Source organism: Cebus imitator, unplaced genomic scaffold (genome assembly GCF_001604975.1).
Source record: "Cebus imitator isolate Cc_AM_T3 unplaced genomic scaffold, Cebus_imitator-1.0 Scaffold45, whole genome shotgun sequence".
Classification (NCBI taxonomy): Eukaryota; Metazoa; Chordata; class Mammalia; order Primates; family Cebidae; genus Cebus; species Cebus imitator.
In genome coordinates, this window is record NW_016107360.1 from 4983665 (window position 1) to 5004880 (window position 21216).

The window sequence follows — 21216 nt, forward strand, 5'->3', positions numbered from 1 at the left end:
GGAGAACTTATGTGATAGCTATAGAAAGTGGTTTAGAGGAGAGAAGGAGATGCTGTGGTTGGTATGCTAAAAATATATATATGAGGCTGATATACAAACAATCATACAGTCTACACCTCCATTCCAAGAGGTTTGCACTTTCCTCCTCCCTAGGGTGGCCCAGTACCATTATCACTATTATAACCATGCCCATCCTTTGCTTCTACATACACCTGTGGGATTCTCTTCTCTGACCACTTTTCTTCTTTAGGATAGCCCCAGGCATTCATTTTGACCAATTTCATTTCAAATGGAACACCGCTGACCTTGAACTAGCGCCCTTCAACAGCCCTGGCCCCTCAAACTTCACACTGACCTCCTGCCAACAATGAGCTACTGCACACACCTCAAGGTCACCTGCAGTGTGGCCCTGCACCAAATTACACTGCATCTCGGAGGGCAGTAGGCAGTGGAGATATGAAAATCCATTGAACACTTTTCTCAATGGCCCGACTCCCTTATAAACAAACCATGGCCTTCAGACCGCTTACAAGGCTTAATGGCACAATATACTTTGCATTTGCTTGGAAATGAGTTAAGCGTTTTTTCTCTAAGAAAATAAAAGGCTTCTTTTTAAAAAAATGCTGACTTTAAGGGACCAGAAATGGATAGTGGCAGCCTAAATGTCCACTGCTTATTGAAAAATCTCTTAGTTGCTATTATTTATTGGCAAATCAGATTGTGCAAGTTTCAATGCTCGTTTTCCTCCCATAATAACAGTGCCACATGTTGCTGGTGTGGTACATAAATAATCTTTGTTTACTGTGGAAACTTTGGCAATTTGGTTCATCTTGGTACAGAAAATTCAAAGACAGGGCTAATGTTTTATTCATATATTATACTTAATAACTAGGACAGGGACCTCTATTTAGAATATATTCAATAAATTATTTTTAATAATAGTGATGTTTGATTATTTAGGGCTTCAGTGTACCAAAAATGATTACATTTAACTAACCCATTTCTTAAGTTATGTAAGATTTTTGTTTTTTTTTATTTGAGACGGAGTTTCACTCTGTCATCCAGGCTAGATGGACAGAGTGAGTGGCATGATGTCAGCTCACTGCAACCTCCACCTCCTGAATAAAAGTGATTCTCCTGCCTCAGCCTCCTGAGTAGCTGAGATTAGAGATGTGCACCACCACGCCCAGCTAATTTTTGTATTTTTCATAGAGACAAGGTTTCACCATGTTGACCAGGCTGGTCTCAAACTTCTGACCTTAGGTGATCCACCCACCTCAGCCTCTCAAAGTACTGGGATTACAGGCATGAGCCACTGTGCCCAGCCAGTTATATAAGGTTTTTAAAAATGTATTGTAATAGGCTCTCCAACTGTTTAGAAGGTTCGATATTGTGCCCATTGTCTTTTCATCCACTATGGTAATTACTTTAGGTAATAAAATCCAGTTCAGACTTTTAAAATGAATAGTTGCTTGGTGATGTGACAAACTAATAAATGTTATTGGTTAATATGAAACTTCTATCAAAAGTGAAAAAAGAAGAATGCAGAATATTTGTAAACTGATTCTAATTACACAAAACAGATGTATCTGTGAACAAAAATGAAGACAACATATGAAAATAATAAAAGCTGTGTGGCAGAATTCTGGGGGAATTTAACTTATTTCAAAAATTCATTTACTGTTACTGTTTTTCAGTTGTTTAAAGGAGAAAGAGATTAAATCAATGTGGAAATAGGCGTGTAACTACTTTATGTATTGTTTGCTGGGTAAAGGGTAACCAATAGGATGAAAAGTAGGATAGTAAACTAGATTAATTGTATACTCTTCCGTTTACTGGAAAATGGCTTATGGAGAAGGGGAAAGTTCAAATATAGGCAGAGTGATGGCAGCTGTAGTACCATGAGAGCCCTCTCCACTCCCCAGCATAGACGGCAATTACGGAACCAAGCCCTTGGAGGGGACCCTAGGTAAGGGAGGTAGGGCATCCAGCAGGTCTCGTTCCTGATCATCTGTCTAAGACGCCCCAGACTCTGTTATATGATACTGCCTAACCCACACAGTTAGCAGTTTTCTGCTGCTCAAAATATCCTGCAAGCCACTAACCAACAAAAGAAGGCATAATGAAATGTATCCCTTCTCCCTGGTGATAGAGTCTGTACCCACTCCGCTCCATAACCTGCCCTCACTTACTCCTTCCATACCCTCCTCTCCATTACTCATTTATTTTCCACTTATATGAAGTTCTAGAACCTGTGAAACTAATAAATGGTATTAAAAAATCAAATCAGCAGTTTCTTAGGGCAGGGATGAATTTTGACTAAACAGCAACATGAAGGCACTAACACCCTTATCCTCACTTGAGCTGTTGCAGTAGCTAACTCTCTGCATCATCCCATGCCCTCTTCAATCTGTTCTCAACACAGTAGCCAAGTGTTGCTATTCAAACGTAAATTTGGTGTCCTCATACTTCTACTCCAAATCATCCAATGACTCCCTGTCTCACTCTAAGTAAAGGCCAAATTCCTTACAGTAAGCACAAGGCTCTAAGGAACTGGGCTCCAAGTTCCTTCTGGAACCTCCCTTCCTACCATTCTCCCCAACAATGTGACAATGCAACAATGCATGCTATACTGAGTGCTTCTTAAACATACCCTTGCACTTTTCATCAGCTAACATACAATGCATATGTTTATTTATTTTGCTATTGTCTCTCTTCCCCCACTTCAATGTAAACTCTCTAGTGGTAAAGGCTTTGATTGATTTACTGCAGCATCCCCTCCTCTAGACCAATGCTGGCCCTTAATAGACAGCCAAGAGATATTGTTGGATGGACTTGGATGAGTGTGATCCAGGATAGTTCTAAGACCTAAAATGGGCCCAATGTGGTGTCTCATGCCTGTAGTTCCAGCACTTTGGGAGGCTGAGGTGGGCGGATCACCGGGTCAGGAGTTTGAGACCAGCCTGGCCAGCATAGTGAAACCCTGTCTCTACTAAAAATACAAAAAGTTAGCTGGGTACGGTGGCACACACCTATAGTCCCAGCTACTCGGGAGGCTAAGGCAGGAGAATTGCTTGAACCCAGCAGGTGGCGGTTGCAGCTGAGATCGCAGCATTGCACTCCAGCCTGAGCCAGAGTGAGACTCAGTCTCAAAAAAAAAAAAAAAAAAAGAAAAAAAACCTGAAATGTTCTTTTCTGGACTTCTTGATTTAGGACAACTACAAACTAGTTTTATTTCACTAATGTTCAAGAAGTTCTAGCATCAGTGAATAAAGGTTTATGCCACAGGGTGTGAGTTTCACTCTGCTACTGGTTTTGGCCTGGTGTGAAAATGCAGCAGGTTTCCAAGCTGCCCCACTAGTTGGAGACATAGCAGTGAGCACCCGCAGGCCCCTGGGGAAGCCAAGGAAACCCACACTGATTCTGTGATAAAGCCTGTGAAAACTCTTTGAAATGTTAAAAGTGGTATGCAAATCTAAGGCATAATTATTATTAAGGAAGTTTCAGTCACACCACATCAATGGAGAACCTCTAAAAAGGCCCTTTGCTAATTATGCAGGAAGAGTTATCATCACAGTATTATTCTTTGAAGATACAGGGTTGCTTTGTTGCAGCTCTCATGGGCATGTCTTAATCATCACTGTACTTTCTCCCTTTGATGGACCCTGTTGGTCTTTCTCCAAGACCTCTTTCATTATATTTATACTACTTAAAGAAGCGGACAATAAGGAAATTGGCATATTACATTAAGCTATGGGCCACTTGATGAAATTAAGTTCTAAGACATGATTATTCAAAGTTGAAGTTAGGTCAGAGTAAATTTTACACACACACACACAAATGCACACACAAATGCACACACATTTTGTATGTCTGTATTAACTAAATATCTCACTCTGTATTTGGAATTTTTAAAAATCATTTATAGCAACACTATAATAGCTGGGAACAGAAAGGGGATTTCTCCAAGGGAATTTCCTTGGCTGAAATTTAGACAGAAAATCAAAGGTAACACACAGGCTACGCCATGCGAAAAACACCACTGGACATTTTATAAATCCTGCTTAATCAAGCTCATATTTGTAGGGCGTGGTGTTAAATTCTAACCCATTAACTTCTTTTAGGTTATGGTTCTTTTCCTTTGATAGATCAGGGCTCCTTTGAGAATCTGATTAAGAAAGGGAAAAATAAACCACCATAACTCTTTAAAAAAGTATACAAATTCACTATACAAAACAACTTACAGGTACTATTGAGGGGTTCATATACCCTGAAGCTATCTGTGAGTAGATGATAACAAAGGAACAAACGGATGATAACAACTAATCCTCACAACACCCCTATAAGATTAAGATGTTTATTCTTCTGTTTTACAGTTGAGCTGTAAAACACTGAAGCACAGAGAGGTTAAGTAACAGCTAGGTGCAGTGAAGCCAGAACTTGGACCAGCCAGCCTTCTGCCTCATTCATGTAACCACCAGGCTATATTGCTTCAAGATTACACTACCAGGAGGTAGAGCTAAAACTGATTCTAGATCAGGCTTCAAAACCTCTTAATAAACACAGAATTACCATCTGATCCAGAAATTTCACTTCTGGGTATATGCCCAAAATAACAGAAAGCAGAGTCTCGAAGAGATATTGATATACCAGTGTTTACAGTAGCATCATCTACAGTAGCCAAAAGGTGTAAACAATCCAACTGTCCATCAACAGATAAATGGATAAACAAAAGTGGTTGACACATACAATGGAATAGTACCAGTCTTTAAAAGGAAATTCTGATGATGCTAAAACATGGATAAACCTTGAAGAATTATTCTAAGTGAAATAAAATGGACAAAAAAGGATCTACATTGTATAATTCTGCTCGTATGAGATACATACCACAGTCAAATTCAGAGACGGAAAGAAGAGTGGTTACCAGGGGCTTGGGGGATGGGAAAGTGGGGAGTTAGCATTTAATGGGTATAGTCTCAATATGAGATGATGAAAACGTTCTGGACACGGGTAGTAGTGACAGTTGCACAACAATGTGAATAAACTTAATGCCACAGAATTGTACCCTTAAAATGATGACGATTGTAAATGTTATGTACGATTTTTGTTGTTGCTGTTGTTTTGTTTTTGAAATGGAGCTTTGCTCTGTCGTCCAGGCTGGAGTGCAATGGCACGATCTCAGCTCACTGTAACCTGTGCCTCCCAGATTCAAGCAATTCTCCTGCCTCAGCCTCCAGAGTAGGTGGGATTAGAGACACATGCCACCACACCTGGCTAATTTTTATATTTTTGGTAGAGACAGGGTTTCACCTTGTTGGCCAGGCTGATCTCAAACTCCTGACCTCAAATTATCTGCCTGCCTCGACCTCCCAAAGTGCTGGGATTACAGGAATGAGCCACTGTGCCCAGCCAGGCATTTTTGTTTTTGTAAAAAAAAAATCCTGAGAGAGAGAGAGAGAGAGAGAGAGAGAGAGAGAGAGAGAGAGAGAGAATAGTAATGTAAGCTGAGTACAAAGGAAAGTGAAAAAAATTAATAAGTAAAAGAATAGTAACACAGAGAAATTTGCCCTCTCAGAGTCAGAAGGATCCTACCCTTTAAAATGGCTATAATGGTAAATTCTGTATTATGCATATTTTTCCACAATTAAAAAAAAAAACTAGCTCTTTTTCAAATACCACATTGTCTTCTTGGGAAGGAAATTCAAAATATTCAAATATATTCCAAATCAAAACTCTCATGTGGGATAAACTCACTGTTGTTCCCATAGGTTGTTCATTTTTATCCTATTGTATAAATAACTAGTAGATTTCTCTTACATAAATAAATTTAGGTCACTGTTACATAGCAGGACTTTCAAGGTTTTAAAGAATATAGTAAAAAGTCTTCTAAGATAAAATAAAATATTTTTGCATGATATAGATAAGCATCTTGGTGATTTCTGTAAATTCAAATTATTTCTAAGCCTTTCCCTCATCCCCAAAATAAGGAAAATGCCTATAGAAGATACTGATTTTCCTATGCTAACAAATAAGTGATCTCTAATGTACTATTTATCAACAATAAAAATAGATAAGGTATTATACCCTTGTGGAAAAAAAATAAACCAATTATTGCAGCATTTTCTCTTCTTACCCACCATTTACTTCATCATTTATTTTTTATTATAAATTTCTCCACAAAAATGATAAGCTTGTTAATAAAGTTAAGTAAAGCTGGGTGTGACGGCTCACACCTGTAATCCCAGCTACTTGGGAGGCTAAAGTGGGAGCATCATGTACTCACATACAAATTCATGCTATAATAAATTAAATTGTAGCATAATATCTACCTTAATCAAATGTTTATAGTTTAGACCAGGAGCCTGGCAAAGTAAACAACAGAGATGTAATGCTTAATAAGTAAATAAATATGAGAGGAGATATATATTAAAACAACTGTGAAGCAAACCCCCTATGAAGAAAAGAAGGTCTATAATAATAAAAACCTGTATCCGGAAATCCTGTGATTCTGATTTTGTGAACAAAAGGATACACGGAATTCTCAGACCTTTTTTAGTTGCAACCTTTTAATTGTTTGACTTTATATTCTGTCTCCTCAAATTCTCCTTAGACTGTGACGTGTTAATGCTCTCTTTCGTATTTTCTAATTAAATTCCATACACATTAATTTGTTTGAGAAATGTTTGATAGTATTGTGAAATCATTGAGCTAATGGGTCATATCACGTGGCTTCACAAAGCAAGATTTGAGATCTGTTTGCTTTTGGAAAATAACATTTGTAACTTTGAGGAAAGAGAATAAATAGGAGATTTATTAAATAAATATGGACCGTAGGCTAGGTGCCTGAGTGTTTTTGCCTTCACGGTTGTGGTTGCCAGGTTTCTCATGCATACCAACCCAACAACAGCATTCTTGCACTCTCTTTTAAAGAGCTGTAGGCAAGTCTCAACTCTCTAAAACCCAGAATAGAGTTTAAATTTGAAGTGTGAAAGAGAGAAGTGGTATCAGCATAGGCTGAATATCTTACCTCTGAAAATGACAGATGAGATAAACCCAAATTGAGATATTCTACAAAACATCTAGCCAGTGTTCTTTAAAACTATCAAGTTCATCAAAAACAAGGATGATTTTAGACACTGTAACAGCCAAGAGGTGAGGATCCTAGAACAGAAAAAGAATATAAAGTGAAAATTGAGAAATCTGAATAGAATATGGAGTTTAGATAATGATGTGTCAATAGTGGTCCAGTAGTTGTGTCAAATGTATCATAGAAATGTAAGATGTTAGAACTGGCCAGGCGCGGTGGCTCACGCCTATAATCCTAGCACTTTGGGAGGCCGAGGCGGGTGGATCACAAGGTAAAGAGACCGAGACCATCCTGGTCAACATGGTGAAACCCCGTCTCTACTAAAAATACAAAACATTAGCTGGGCATGGTGGTGCGTGCCTGTAATCCCAGCTGCTCAGGAGGTTGAGGCAGGAGAATTGCCTGAACCCAGGAGGCAGAGGTTGTGGTGAGCTGAGATCGCGCCATTGCACTCCAGCCTGGGTAACATGAGTGAAACTCCGTCTCAAAAAAAAAAAAAAAAAAAAAGAACTGAGGGATATTGTGGAAGCTTCCTGCACTATCTTTGCAATTTTTCTGCAAGTCTAAAACCATTCTAAAATAAAATGTTTACTAAAAAAAAACTAATCACAGTTTTACCAATTTTGTTATACCACTCATAAGGGTGTGCTGTATAAGCAAAGCTTAGACTTACCAAACCAAAGTAAATGGGAGACTGAGAAAAACAAGAAGCAAGCAATAAAAACTTGTTCCCCAAATATCACTCATTAGTTTAATAAAATGTTCATAAATTTGACAATATCAGAAAATAAAGAAAGCACTAAGCATGTTAGTCCTTAGTAGAACTCTCTTCTACAGCAGAGTAGGTTACACATAAAAATGACCCATAGAAACTTACAAATGCTAATAAGTAATTTCCAGTTAAAAATATTATTATGTGTCCATTATCAGACCTTAATGAAGTTAAGAAAAATAAATCTTCCTGTCTACAACCCTATATCACAGTTGTCCCCAATCTACTTTATCATTATTTTTGCAGGGCATTCATTAAAATGTCTGTCTCATTCAGAATTCCTGCAGAACTTTAGAATGGCCAACTGGGCTAGTGAATATATTTACTTTTTTTGCTTGACTTTGACTTTTGTTTTTAAGAGCTTTTTGAGGTTTCATTGACATATAAGAAACCATACATATTAAAACATATGATAGAAAAAATTGGGGCAGATATGTTCACCTGTGAAATAATCACCACAATCAAGATAGCCACATTTTTCACATGACTTTTGTAACCACGTCACCCTGACCCTTTCCAGCCCCCTGCCCCCAACCCTTGGCAACCTCAGATTTGCTTACTGTCACTAGAGATTTATTTGTATTTTCTAGAACTTTATATAAATGCAGCAATATCATATGTATTCTGTTATGTCTGGCTTCTTTCATTCAGCATAATTATTTTGAGGCTCATCCATGTTGTAGAATGCATCAATAGTTTGTTTCTTTTTATTGATAGTATTCTATTTGTGACTATGCCACAATTTAATTGATATGGATGCTCATTTGAATTATTGGGTTTGTTTTCAGTTTTGGGATATTACAGATAAAGCTGTTCTAAACATTCACATGCAAGTCTTTGTATAGACATGTGCTTTCATTTCTCTTGAGTAAATACCTGGGATTTAAATGGCTGTTCAGTGAGTATAAAATTTCATTTATGTAAGATGAATAAGTTCTAGATATTAACACTACAACATTGTGCCTACAGTTAGCAATATTGTATTGTGTACCAAAAATTTTCAGAGGATAGATCTCATGTGAAGTGTTCTTACCACAAAAAAATTAATCTGCACAATAACTCTAAAATAAAAGTAGTATAATTTTCTCTATTATCAAATGAAGAATATAAGACTTAAGGGTATAAAAAAAACTTGTCTAAGACCTCAAAGCCAGAAATTGTTAGAAACAAGATCCAAACCCAGGATTTGCAACTCCAGAAAACACGAATGATGAAATTATTGAATACGAGATTTGTCATTATAAAAGTCATACACTATAATCTATATATACTGCTTGCCATTTTGTAGTTAATTACCATGTAATCAGTTACCTTCATCATGATGTCTGTCAGATTAACTGCATTATGAGTTTTTATTGAGACAGCGTGGACTTCATTTCTATATCATTAGCCTTCCCAGTCTATTGTTCATAAAGCTTGCTTAGCTATTCATGCAGTGTGATAACTTGCTTTTAAACTAAAAATATGAACGGAAATTTGATCCTAGTCGTATTAGCTCAGTATATACTTTTAAAAAAGAGTTCTGAAGCACAGGTTGGGTTGCTATAGGGGAGAATAGCTGTCTTTTCTACTTTTTGTGACAGGAGATGGGGATTAAGGATAGAGATTCAGAAACTGAATAATTATAGTCAGATTTTTTAGTCTAAGACATCTTAGTCTGTCATCTATTCTGACTTGGATAGATGTTTAACTATCAGAAATTGTTGCCCTTTGCCTGTAATCCCCGCCCTTTGGGAGACCGAGGCAGGTGGATCATCTGAGGTCGGGAGTTCAAGGCCAGCCTGCCCAACATGGCAAAACCCCATCTCTTCTAAAAATACAAAAATTAGCTGGGTGTGGTGGTACATGCTTGTAATCCCAGCTATCTGGGAGGCTGAGGCAGGAGAATCGCTTGAACCCAGGAGGCAGAGGTTGCAGTGAACTGAGATCATGCCACTACACTCCAGCCTGGGCCACAGAGTGAGACTCCGTCTCAAAAACTAAATAATTAATTTAATTTAATTTAATTTAATTTAAAAAAACAGTGCATTTTCTCCCCCCTTCTACCTAGTCCTGCTCTTTAAATGACTCTCTTGATATCTACACTTGGGGAAAACCAGCTGAAGTAGACTCACATTGAACCCTTTTTGCCTCTGTCAGTAGTCAAGGCCAGCTACATAGTTTGTGGGGCCCAGTGCAAAATGAAAATGTGTAGCCTCTTATTCAAAAATTATTAAAAATTCCAGGAAGACAACAGCAGAGTATTAAACCAAGAATCATGCCCTTCTCAAACTTTCTTACTTTTAAACAAAAGTACAATACATGCACATTAAATAAAATTGGGGAAATTGAGATGAGAAAAATATAATCCATAGGTCCAATAATTAAAAACAGGCACTATTAGTATATTGATATATTTCTATACAGGTGTCCTTTTCTATGGGTAGTTTTTTAAAACATAGTTATAATAGGATACATATTTTTCCTGCATTTTTTCAGGTAGCATTATATTATACATCTTTTCTACATTATCATTTAATCTGAATAATTAATGTTTTGAGAGATTCCCTTCTCCTATAGATTTGGAAAAAAGTTTGAAAGAAATAATCACCTGCTTCACCAAGTTTATCTACTGCAATAAGAGACCTTGTGGAGAGAGGAGGAAGAACCACACCAGGTTTTACTAGCAGTCCTTCCAGTGACTGGCTGAGGCCTTGAACAAGCTTCCTAACTTTCAGAGTTCCAGTTTCCTGCTCTATAGTAGATAAGAATAAGAAATGTAAATAGCAGCAGCACAGTAATAGTATGAATAGTATCAATACTATCCATCAATTGTTGATTCCCTGGCAAATTTGTAGTGCCAGAAGTGTCAGTTATTGTACTCTTCCAGAGGAAGAGTAAGCTGGAAGAGGTAAACTCATAGTTTTCAATACCTGTTTTAAGTCTATAGTAGTTAAGACAGCTTAGCATTGGCGCAGTGACAGACAAGCTGAATAGCGGTATAGCAAATAGCATACAAAAAGAGACACAAAACAATTGTCACCTGATTTATCGTAAAGACAGTTCTACAGTAGAGTAGGGAAAGGATGGTGTTCAAAATATGCTGCTGGGACACTTGGTTAACTCTACGGGAAAAAGAACATTGACTCCTATTTGCCATCACACACAAAAACTAATTTAGGTGTTCTACATCACATCAAAATATGAAAGGCAAATGATAAAGATTGTAAGGTAAAACAGAAAAACATCCGTGTGACCTTGGAGTAAAGATTCTTAAAAGTACACAAAAGGCATAAATTGTAAAAGAAAAAAATTGATAAACTGGACTTCATTAAAATTTTTTAATTCTGTTCATGAAAAGACACCTTTAATAGTGAGACACTGTGGCTGGGCGCAGTGGCTCACACCTATAACCCCAGCACTTTGGGAAGCTGAGGTGGGTGGATCACCTGAGGTCAGAAGTTTGAGCTCAGCCTGGCCAACATGAGGTTGGGGTGAAACCCCATCTCTACTAAAAATAAAGAAATTAGCTGGGTGTGGTGGTGGGCACTGGTAATTCCAGCTACTCAGGAGGCTGAGGCAGGAGTATCTCTTGAACCAGGCAGGCAGAGGTTGCAGTGAGCTGAGATTGTGCCACATTGCACTCCCTATTGGGCAACAAGAGCTAAACTCCATCTCAAAAAACAAAAAAAAGAGTGAAAGACAATCACATAAAGAGAAATTTTAACTGTAATATACAGTATTTAACAAAGTTCTCACATCTAGAGTATATAAACAATTCATGAAAATTGGAAAGAAAACGCTCTAATAGGAAAATGAGAAAAAACGTGGACAGTTCACAAAAGAGAATATCCAAATTGTCACTAATCATTTGAAAAGTTGTTCAAATTTATTAGTCATCGGGAAAATGCAAATAAAAGTCACAAAATGATAGTTCTCACCCATCAGACAGAAAGAACCAAGTCTTGGTCAGAATACAGAGTAACCATGGTCCTCTTGCACTATTGGGAGGTTTATGAAATAGGGCAACTACTTTGAAAAACTGTTTGGCAGAATCTAATGAAGCAGAGCATATACAGACCTTATGACTCAGCAATTCCTCTCCTAGGCGTACAAATAGAATTGTGTACATATGTTCATCATATAAACATTTACAGCATCCTATATATACATAGTAGAAAAAAAAAAACTATCCAAATGCCAAGCAGGAATAGAATTGATAAATATGTTATGGTATAGTCGCATAATAGAATACTGTGTGGCAATAAGAATGAATTAACCACAACTCCATACAACCAAATGGTTCCTCAAAAACATAATGTTGAGTGACAATATCTAGACACAGAAGAGTATACAATGCATAATCTCATTTACATAAATTACCAAAAACTCAAAACAAATTATGGTGTTAGAAATCGGGATAGTGGTGACTCTTGGTATGAGTATTAAGAATGACTTCGTAAAGGGCATGAGATGAACTTGTGGGTGCTGGTAATGATGGGATTCTTGACCTGGATACTACGATAGGGGCGTATTCAGTTTGAAATGCACTGATGTGTATGTACCTTTATGTGTATATTTCCATATATTAATGACACTTGTAAAAAAAAGTTAAAAATATATATTACTTTGAATTTGTACCCAACCAGTTAAGTAATATGCCCATTTTAAAGATGAAAACAAGAGAAATAGTGAGTTTAAGTTAGTTACTTCTAGTTACCAATAGCCATTAAATGGTCTTTAGAGTCCTTTCTAATTCTAAGATGCTACGGTTTTATAAAACACTGATTTCAAATCTAATTAACTTTTTGACTTTCTTTTTATTCTAATTTCTATTGACCTTCTTACTCTTTGAAAGTTTCCAAATTTCTTTATCCAAGGATAAGACACTTTAATACTTAAAATAATATTGCGACGAAGACTTCTTTCTTTCTTTTTTCTTGTTGTGACAGAGTTTGGCTCTCATTGCCCAGGCTGGAGTGCAATGGTGTGACCTGAGCTCACTGCAACCTCCGCCTCTTGGGTTTAAGCAATTCTCCTGCCTCAGCCTCTGGAGTAGCTGGGATTACAGATATGCTTCACCACAGCTGGCTAATTTTTTGTATTTTTAGTAAAGATGGGGTTTTACCATGTTAGCCAGACTGATCTTGAACTCCTGACCTCAGGTGATCCACCCTCCTTGACCTCCCAAACTGCAGGGATTACAGGCATGACTCACTGTTCCCAGCCAACAAAGCTTTCTTAAACAGTGCAAAGGTTGTTATCTCTACTAATGTCTTATTTATTTTCTATGCTTTTTATTCTGTAGGCAAGCAAAGGTCGGACTACAATTGTGGTAGCACACCGACTTTCTACTATTCGAAGTGCAGATTTGATTGTGACCATAAAGGATGGAATGGTGGTGGAAAAAGGAACACATGCTGAACTAATGGCAGAACGAGGTCTATATTATTCACTTGCAATGTCACAGGTAATGTTTATGTGACATAATGCTGTCAACAGGGTTTTTTTTTTTAATGTTTCAGAGATCATACCACACTAGAAAACAAAATTTGCAAATTATAATCTTAAATTTAAAAAGCAACCAAGGTTTATAGTTCCTCAGTAAAGAAACTGTCTCAAATCCTCAGCATTGTGCTAAATAATACGGAAGTTGAAGAACTAACGTGTACCTGGTACCTAATATATGCCAGGCACACTCCAAATAGGCTTCCAAACTTGTATGTGGCAGATCCTGTGACCTTTGGGTTAGAACACAAAGAAGTATAACACATAATCCCTACTGAAAGGCTTAAAACTTACCTACAGAGGCAAACCACAAAATTATGCACATAGATGTTACTAGCTGTAAAAAGAAAAAACAAGATTGATGGAGAGAGACAGAACTATATTACCCACGAAAGGTTTCATGAAAGAGGTCTTTAAGTTTAAAAGGTGGGAGTTGGGGGTGAACATGAAGGCTAAATTTAGGTAGGCAGAACAACAGCATAGAGGCAAAAAGGAACTTGGTGTGCAACTAAAACAAAAAAAAGGCAGCTTTCCTTAAGTAACGATGAGTGTTAGGGGTATAATAGAAAAGAGTTGGATAATGAGTGTCAGATCATGGACGTTCTTAGAATCCAGGCAGAATGGTTGAGACTTAATGTGTAGGAAGCACCTAAGACCATGCCTGGCACACAGTGGGCACTCAATAAACATTTGCTGAATGAAAGGATGCACACATAAAACCTTACTGTCACTACATCCCACAAGTGGACCAGATGTCACCACATCCCCACAAGTGGACCAGAAAGCTCATACTGGGCAATCAAGCGGGGGCATGATGATGCTGAAGGCACACGGCAAATTCCCCTTCTTTAGGATCCATACTTGGGCATGTCACGGATCCACCCTTCTGGATTTCACATAACTTTCTCATTAGGGCACATTAATATAAGTCCTAGGAATTAGGCTCTAGCGCTCTTCTTTTTTCTAGCCCAGCTTTCTTCTCTTGATCTGGAAGGCAGCCTTCTTTTGAAGGGCTGTTCTACAGATAACTAATTTCAACCCATTTTGATCTTCTTCAACTTTCTGATAGTATCTTTGATGTCAATATTATTACTTTATAAATTAGGAAATTTAGAAAGTTATGAGCCTCCATCTCCTCATCAAGTTTATAACTTCATGTCCTAAGAAGCAACGACAGCAAAATAGGTTTGAAAATACAGTTTTATATTAATTGAAAAACTGTCTGATTCTGATTTTATTTCATATTAGTTCATATTTTGCATTTCAAAAATAAAAGGTGTTATTTGACAATTGAATTTTCATTTCACAGTAGACTTAATAATTTATTAGGTTATTACGTTTAATATTTTGAAACTAATATGAGTTGCAATAAAAGGAAATAACTGGTTGAGTTAACCCTATTTTGAGATTTTTTTTTTTTGAGACCCAGTTTTGCTCTTGTTGCCCAAGCTGGAGTGCAATGGCACGATCTCAGCTCACCGCAACCTCTGCTTCCCGGGTTCAGGTGATTCTCCTGCCTCAGCCTCCCAAATAGCTAGAATTACAGGCATGTGCCACCATGTGTGGCTAATTTTGTATTTTTAGTAGAGACAGGGTTTCTCCGTGTTGGTCAGGCTCGTCTTGAACTCCCAACCTCAGGTGATCTGCCTGCCTCGGCCTCCCAAAGTGCTGGGGTTACAGGCATGAGCCACTGTGCTGGCCTATTTTGATATTTTCTTTAAAACTATTAATACTGTTATAATCAGATCTTTCTTTGAAGTAGTACATCCTTATTTTTTATTGTAATTAAACTAAAAAATCCATTATTAGGTCTTATGTTAAAGGCTTTCACAATGTAAAAAAAGCAAAAGTGGTGTGTTTGCGAGGAATGTGTAAAAATTTTAAACACCTTATTTAAAATAGATTAGTATTCTCTGATTACCTAAAATAATGTCCAGTCAGATATAATAACATCATTTTAAATATTAATACTAAGTATAATATTCTAAGCATTGTATAGTAAATGTTTCATACATAATATCTACACAAACAAGTAACTCATTTTTGAAGATCAGGACATACCTATTTTCCAGTGTTGACTGTGGTATCAAAATTAACCAATTTTGATAATTTATGATTATCACAAATATCACAAAGTTAATGCTGTTAAAATAATCCTGAGAAGCAGTATAGCAAAATGGTTAAGATGATTAACTCTGTGGTCACTGCAAGGTGACTGTAGTTTTAGGTCCTTGAGCAAGTTATTTAAATTCTCAGCGCCTCAATTTCCTAATCTCTAACAAGAGGAAAATAGCAATAATCTATTAATATATTATGGTGAGTATTAAATGGGCTAAAACATGGAAAGTACTTAGAATTATTGTTAGTATAATACATTTTATTATGCTATTATTGGGATTAACATATTTGATCAAACTTTTTAGAAAAGTTCAAACTATGGAGATTCATACCATAATTATTTACCTAGACTGTACATGATTATATACATGTATAGTGCTTTAGTGAGTTTCTATGTGAAAATGAAATAAAAACAAGTAGATGTATATAAATATCAAAACTTCTTGTCAGCATTATTTTGTCCAGCAACTTTATCAGGAAAAGAAATTTTCTTTGACCAATTAAAGCACCTTCTCAGGAAATTTATTATGAGGAAAGGTCAAAGTTTTATTTTAAACTTGCCACAAAGTAAGTAACTCCTGGGTGTGGGGGAGAAAAGCCAAATAAGGCAGGACATGATGGCTGGTTCCTATAATCCCAGCTACTTGGCAGGCTGAGGCAGGAGGACTACTTCAGCTGAGGAGTTTAACACCAGCTTGGGCAACACAGTGAGACCCACTCTCTAAAGAACAAATAAATAATGAAAACAAAAAACAAAAAATAAAAAATTTCAAAGCCACATAAAATATTTCTTTCACAGTAGAGATATTTACAGGGAAAAAAGGAAAATGATAGCAAAAGGAATGCCTGATTAAAGATGTTTGGACAGTCCAGGGCTGTTCAAAGCTCATTGTCTCTTTAAATGACTGATTAACTGTTAAGCTCGTCAGAGTCACAGTGTCCCTAGAAAGTATTCCATGTGCACATTCTCCTGGTGGACCTAAATCAACCTACATTTTTCATCTCTTCCCCACGCTGGCTGGACCTACTAGCATCCTAGCTGGGCTTCTCATTTCTCTTGTCCTCCTCCTCCCATCTCTTCCTGGGAAAGTCACAGATTTACTCACACCATATTCAAATGAACAGAGAATCTGTAGTTCTGTTATTTCACTAAAGTGTTCTCATGAGTAGCAAGAAAAAGAAAAACTAGACCTAGAGCAATTTGGTTTTGAACTTTGTTCTATCCTATAATGTACTAATAAACAGTTTCTTTAAGGTTAAAAATTTTTATTTTGAGGCAGAGCCTTGTTCTGTCACCCAGGCTGGAATGTAGTGGTGCAATCTTGGCTCACTGCAGCCTCCACCTCCTGAGTAGCTGGGATCACAGGTACGAACCACTACAACAAACTAATTTTTTGTATTTTTAGTAGAGACAGAGTTTCACCATATTGGCCAGGCTGGTCTGGAACTCCTGGCCTGAAGTGATCCACCTGCCTCAGCCTCTTAAAGTGCTGGGATTACAGGGGTGACAATTGCGCCTGGCTTTTAAGGTTAATTTGATTGCTTTGGAACTTCTTATTGTTTGGGAACAGGCCGTCTGAGTTTTGTTTTTCATTTACACTTTGGAAAGCATGATTGTCTACCATGGTCTCTCTCAGGTCCAGCCTCACATATAAGTACCCAACTAAATACTACAAATTTATAAGATCCAGAAATGTCTAGGAAGAAGGCACCAGCAACAGTATCTTCTGTCTAAAGAAGCTCCTTTTACTAAGATCTCTCCTTGCTAGTGATATAATTGTTTTGGATTAAGGCATCGTTTTCTGCAGGTGATTATATAAGTCCTTAAAAAAGAAGGGACAGTGAGCTATTGCCAGTCACTAGCATTTTAGTATGAGACAGACTTAATAGCTCTCTATCAAGCCTGAAAGCTCTTCCGCAAGAACTACATTAGAATATGCTACTTTCAATAGCAAAGGGAATAACAGCCTTAAAGGGATGCTTAATAAAGTGTCTTTGAATTTTTAAGGCATTCTTATAATGATAACCTGTATATTCTTCCTGTAAGGATATTAAAAAAGCTGATGAACAAATGGAGTCAATGATACATTCTACTGAAAGAAAGACCAACTCACTTCCTCTGTGCTCTGTGAATACCATCAAGTCAGATCTCACTGATAGGGCTGAAGAATCCATCCAGTCTAAAGAGGTAATAGCTCAGCTATCAACCAGTTTTTCCTGCATGTTTTCTGATTTTGATTTAATCCTTACAAAATTTTAAATTTATTTATAGTAAAATATTACTGTAGCATTAAACTCACAAAATATGTCTTTCCCAAACTTTGCTCTAGCATCAGCATGACACCCTAGGTAAGGCTGTCTAATAAGGCTGCATTTATATCAGAGGTCCTTCCTTACTGGGGGAAAAAAAATCTCATAAGACTGTTACATGATTTTTTCCTATGAAGCAAACCATGGGTTAAAACAGTGCCTTGGCAAATGTGATACAGATGCTACTGGTGAGGCACAAGATTAACCTGAGTCAGATCAGAGCATAAATGCATGCCACTCCCAGAATGCCGAGAGGTCCCTCATGTATACGACCCAGGCCTGCAGTTCCAGGGCACAACTCACTTGGATGAGAGTATGTGTTCTCATGCTTACTGTGCCCCTTCCTACCCCCAGTCCCCCAGGCTCTGCCTAAGCTCCACTTCACTTGCTTTGACACTCCTTCCACTGATACCCTTCATACTCTAGTCAGTCTCCATCTGCACCTGAAGTCTCACTTCTCTGTCTCAATTCCAGCTCCCTTCTCTTAACATGCCCAACGCCTGCTTTGGGCATCCACCCTACACACTGAACATTCTCTGTGGCACCCTTTTACAAAACACGATTCCATCTTAATCTCACCTTAACCCATGCTTCTCCCAGCCTCCCCATTCGCCGAACCCCAGCCCTCTTCCCAACCCCAGGTGATCTTTGCTGGCCCCTGGTGCTCTGTAACCTCATATGCCTTGAAATCCCTCACCCTTGCCCCTGTATCTCAGCTTCAATCCCCCAACCTCCAGCATCCATACCACCCCACACCTATCCTTGGCCCATTGTTTCCTCCCAAACTAGAGTTTCCTTCTTCTCCTTGGAAATGACAGAGACTTGAGATTGAATCACCTCTTAGCTGTTCTTGCCATATTCATGCCGACTTTCCTTGGTCTCATCTGTCAATTATCTGCCTGAAGCTCCTGAATTATCTGCTCCAAAACCCCTCTTGCCCTTCTCTGGCATTGTTAGTCTATTGCTTTTACTTTAGCTATAACTCTTTCCTTTTAGGTATGTGGTCCTCTATAGCATTTACACTTAGACTCTATTTTTTTCTTTTCTGCTAATTTTTTGAAGTCCATTTAAATAAATAAGCATGCAAAGAAAAATAATGGTATAGATGGTATACCATATAACAAATGTATGTAAGAATATAATACAAGAAAGTTTGTACTGAGACACACTAGGCAAGAGCGTAGGAAACACTGTGTTAAAACGTCTATTGATCACTGCTGTACCTGCCTCATCAACTGCTATGGAAATCTGCCTCTATGTCTAAAAATTCACCATAAAGTGGGTTTTCAAAACCTAAGAAAGATAAAAAACAGAAAATTAAAAAGGAATTTCCAGATTTCTGGTCAAAATGATATAGTTGGTTTACAATCTGATACAACTACGTGCTCCACAAACATGGAAATGATAAAATATAAAAAGAGAAAAACCAATACGATGTATCTAGGCTCTAAAACAAGAGGAATATCTCTTCACATTAGAACCAGAGCAATAGCACAGACCTGCTCTGAAAAGGAGGCTGAAAAACCTGTTTAGCCAATGCCAGGTTTGAGCCTTAGAGGGCAGGAAGCAGAGACAGAGTCCTACAACCAAGAAATAAGCTAAGGACTGGCTCAATGGCCATATTTTTAAGGAACTCTTTCAGACTATGGTAATCCAGTGAAAAATGAACAAGGAAGTGAAGGGACTACAGACTATAATAATCAATAATGAGCTGGCTTATGTCTATAATAGCTACTTGGAAGTTTGAAGCAGGAGGATTGCTGAAGTCTGGGAGTTCCAGGCTGCACTGAGCTATGATCATGCCACTGTGCCCCAGCCTAAGCAACAGAGCAAGAATCCTTCTCTGATATAAGTATAAATAAAATAAGTACACAAAAAGACACCTAATGTGGTTAGTCATTGCACAAATGCAAAAGAAAATCATAATGAGATATCACTATACACCGATTAGATTAGTTAAATCTAAAAAGGCTGACTGTGCCAAGCATTGGTAATGGTGTGGCGCAACTGGAACTTATTTAGCTGGTGGGAGTATAAAATGCTAAAGCTACTTCGGAAAACAATTTGGCAGTTTCTTAAGAAGTGAAACATTCACCTACTAAATGATCCGGCCATTTCATTTCTAGATATTTACTCAAGAGAAATGAAAATCCACACAAAGCCTTGCATATGACTGTTCATAGCAGTTTTATGTGTAATAGCCTAAAAGTGCTGACCACTCAAATTTATATCAACAGGTGGATGGATTAATAATTTGTGAGATTGGGGGGCGGGCGGGGAGACCAAGATGGCCGAGAGAAGCCAGCACCGAATGCAGCTCCCAGGGAATTAGAGTCAGAGGGCCAGAGGACTTCACGATTGCAAACGAGGGCCTGGGTTCGTTTCTGTGGGGCTGATAGGGCACTTAACATAGGCCCAGGGAAGGAGCCGCAGGGCAAAAAACGCCCACGGGGTCAAATAAAGGGGCGGGGCAGGGGGGGCGCGTCCCCACCTGAAACGTGCAGCCACCTGGGAGGCTCGGGGGCCTTAACCCCATCAGTGCTCTATGTCGGATCCTGTGCTTACCTCATCCCTCCTGCAACCCACGATTCACGAGAGCCCTGCCAGACAGTGGGACTCTGTGGGTAGTTGACGCAAATCTGAGCAGCGGCTACCGGCGGGCCCAGCAAGTTGTCCCACAGACCTGTGTGGGAGTTTGGACTAAGCCAGCTGGACAGACGTCCCACGGAGGGAGGCAGAGTTGAAAGCCGGGAAATAGACCATAAGGCCTGGCAGGCCCCACCTCCACAGAATTTAAACTGAAGCCCTCGCTAGAGAGCTTGGCAGCAAATATACCAGCTTGACCCCAACCAGGAAGATCCAGCTGGGGAAGGAGAGACGCCATTGGGAAGGCGGGGCCAATCTCACCTGCAAATAAGCTCCAGGAAGGACCACCCACCCAACAACCTGACTGAACCCGAGAGAGCCCAGCAACGCCCTCTACAGGTAAAAAAGACACAGCTCCAACCTCAATAGAAAAAATGTCCAACTCAGAGACTCCTGAAATCACCAACTTCAAAGATTAAAGGGAGATAAACCCACGAAGATGGGAAAAAAACAGCACAAAAAGGATGAAACCATCAAAAACGGAACACTTCTTCTCCTCCCAGGGATCACAACTCCTCACCATCAAGGGAACAAAAAAAGACAGAGAATGAATCTGATGAATTGACAGAAGCAGGCTTCAGAAGGTGGGTAATAACAAACTTCTCTGAGTTAAAAGACCCATGTTCTAACCCAATGCAAAGAAACTAAGAACCTTGAAAAAAGGTTAAATGAAATGCTAACTAGAATAACCAGCTTAGAGAAAAACATAAACGACTTGCGGGAGCTGAAAAACACGGCATGAGAACTTTGATTCTGCTGTTCAACTTGTATATCAAGTTTCAGCAGCTGAATCAAT

General features: G+C 38.3%; 1 protein-coding gene across 1 annotated transcript in view; it reads left to right on the forward strand.

Moving 5' to 3' along the window:
* Positions 1-21216, forward strand: part of ABCB5 (ATP binding cassette subfamily B member 5) — a 125662-nt gene that overhangs the window by 35753 nt on the left and 68693 nt on the right. The window contains exons 15-16 of the mRNA XM_017526944.2: positions 13147-13308; positions 17512-17652. Of these exons, the coding sequence (XP_017382433.1) occupies positions 13147-13308; positions 17512-17652 (303 nt within the window). The remainder of the gene's footprint in view (positions 1-13146; positions 13309-17511; positions 17653-21216) is intronic.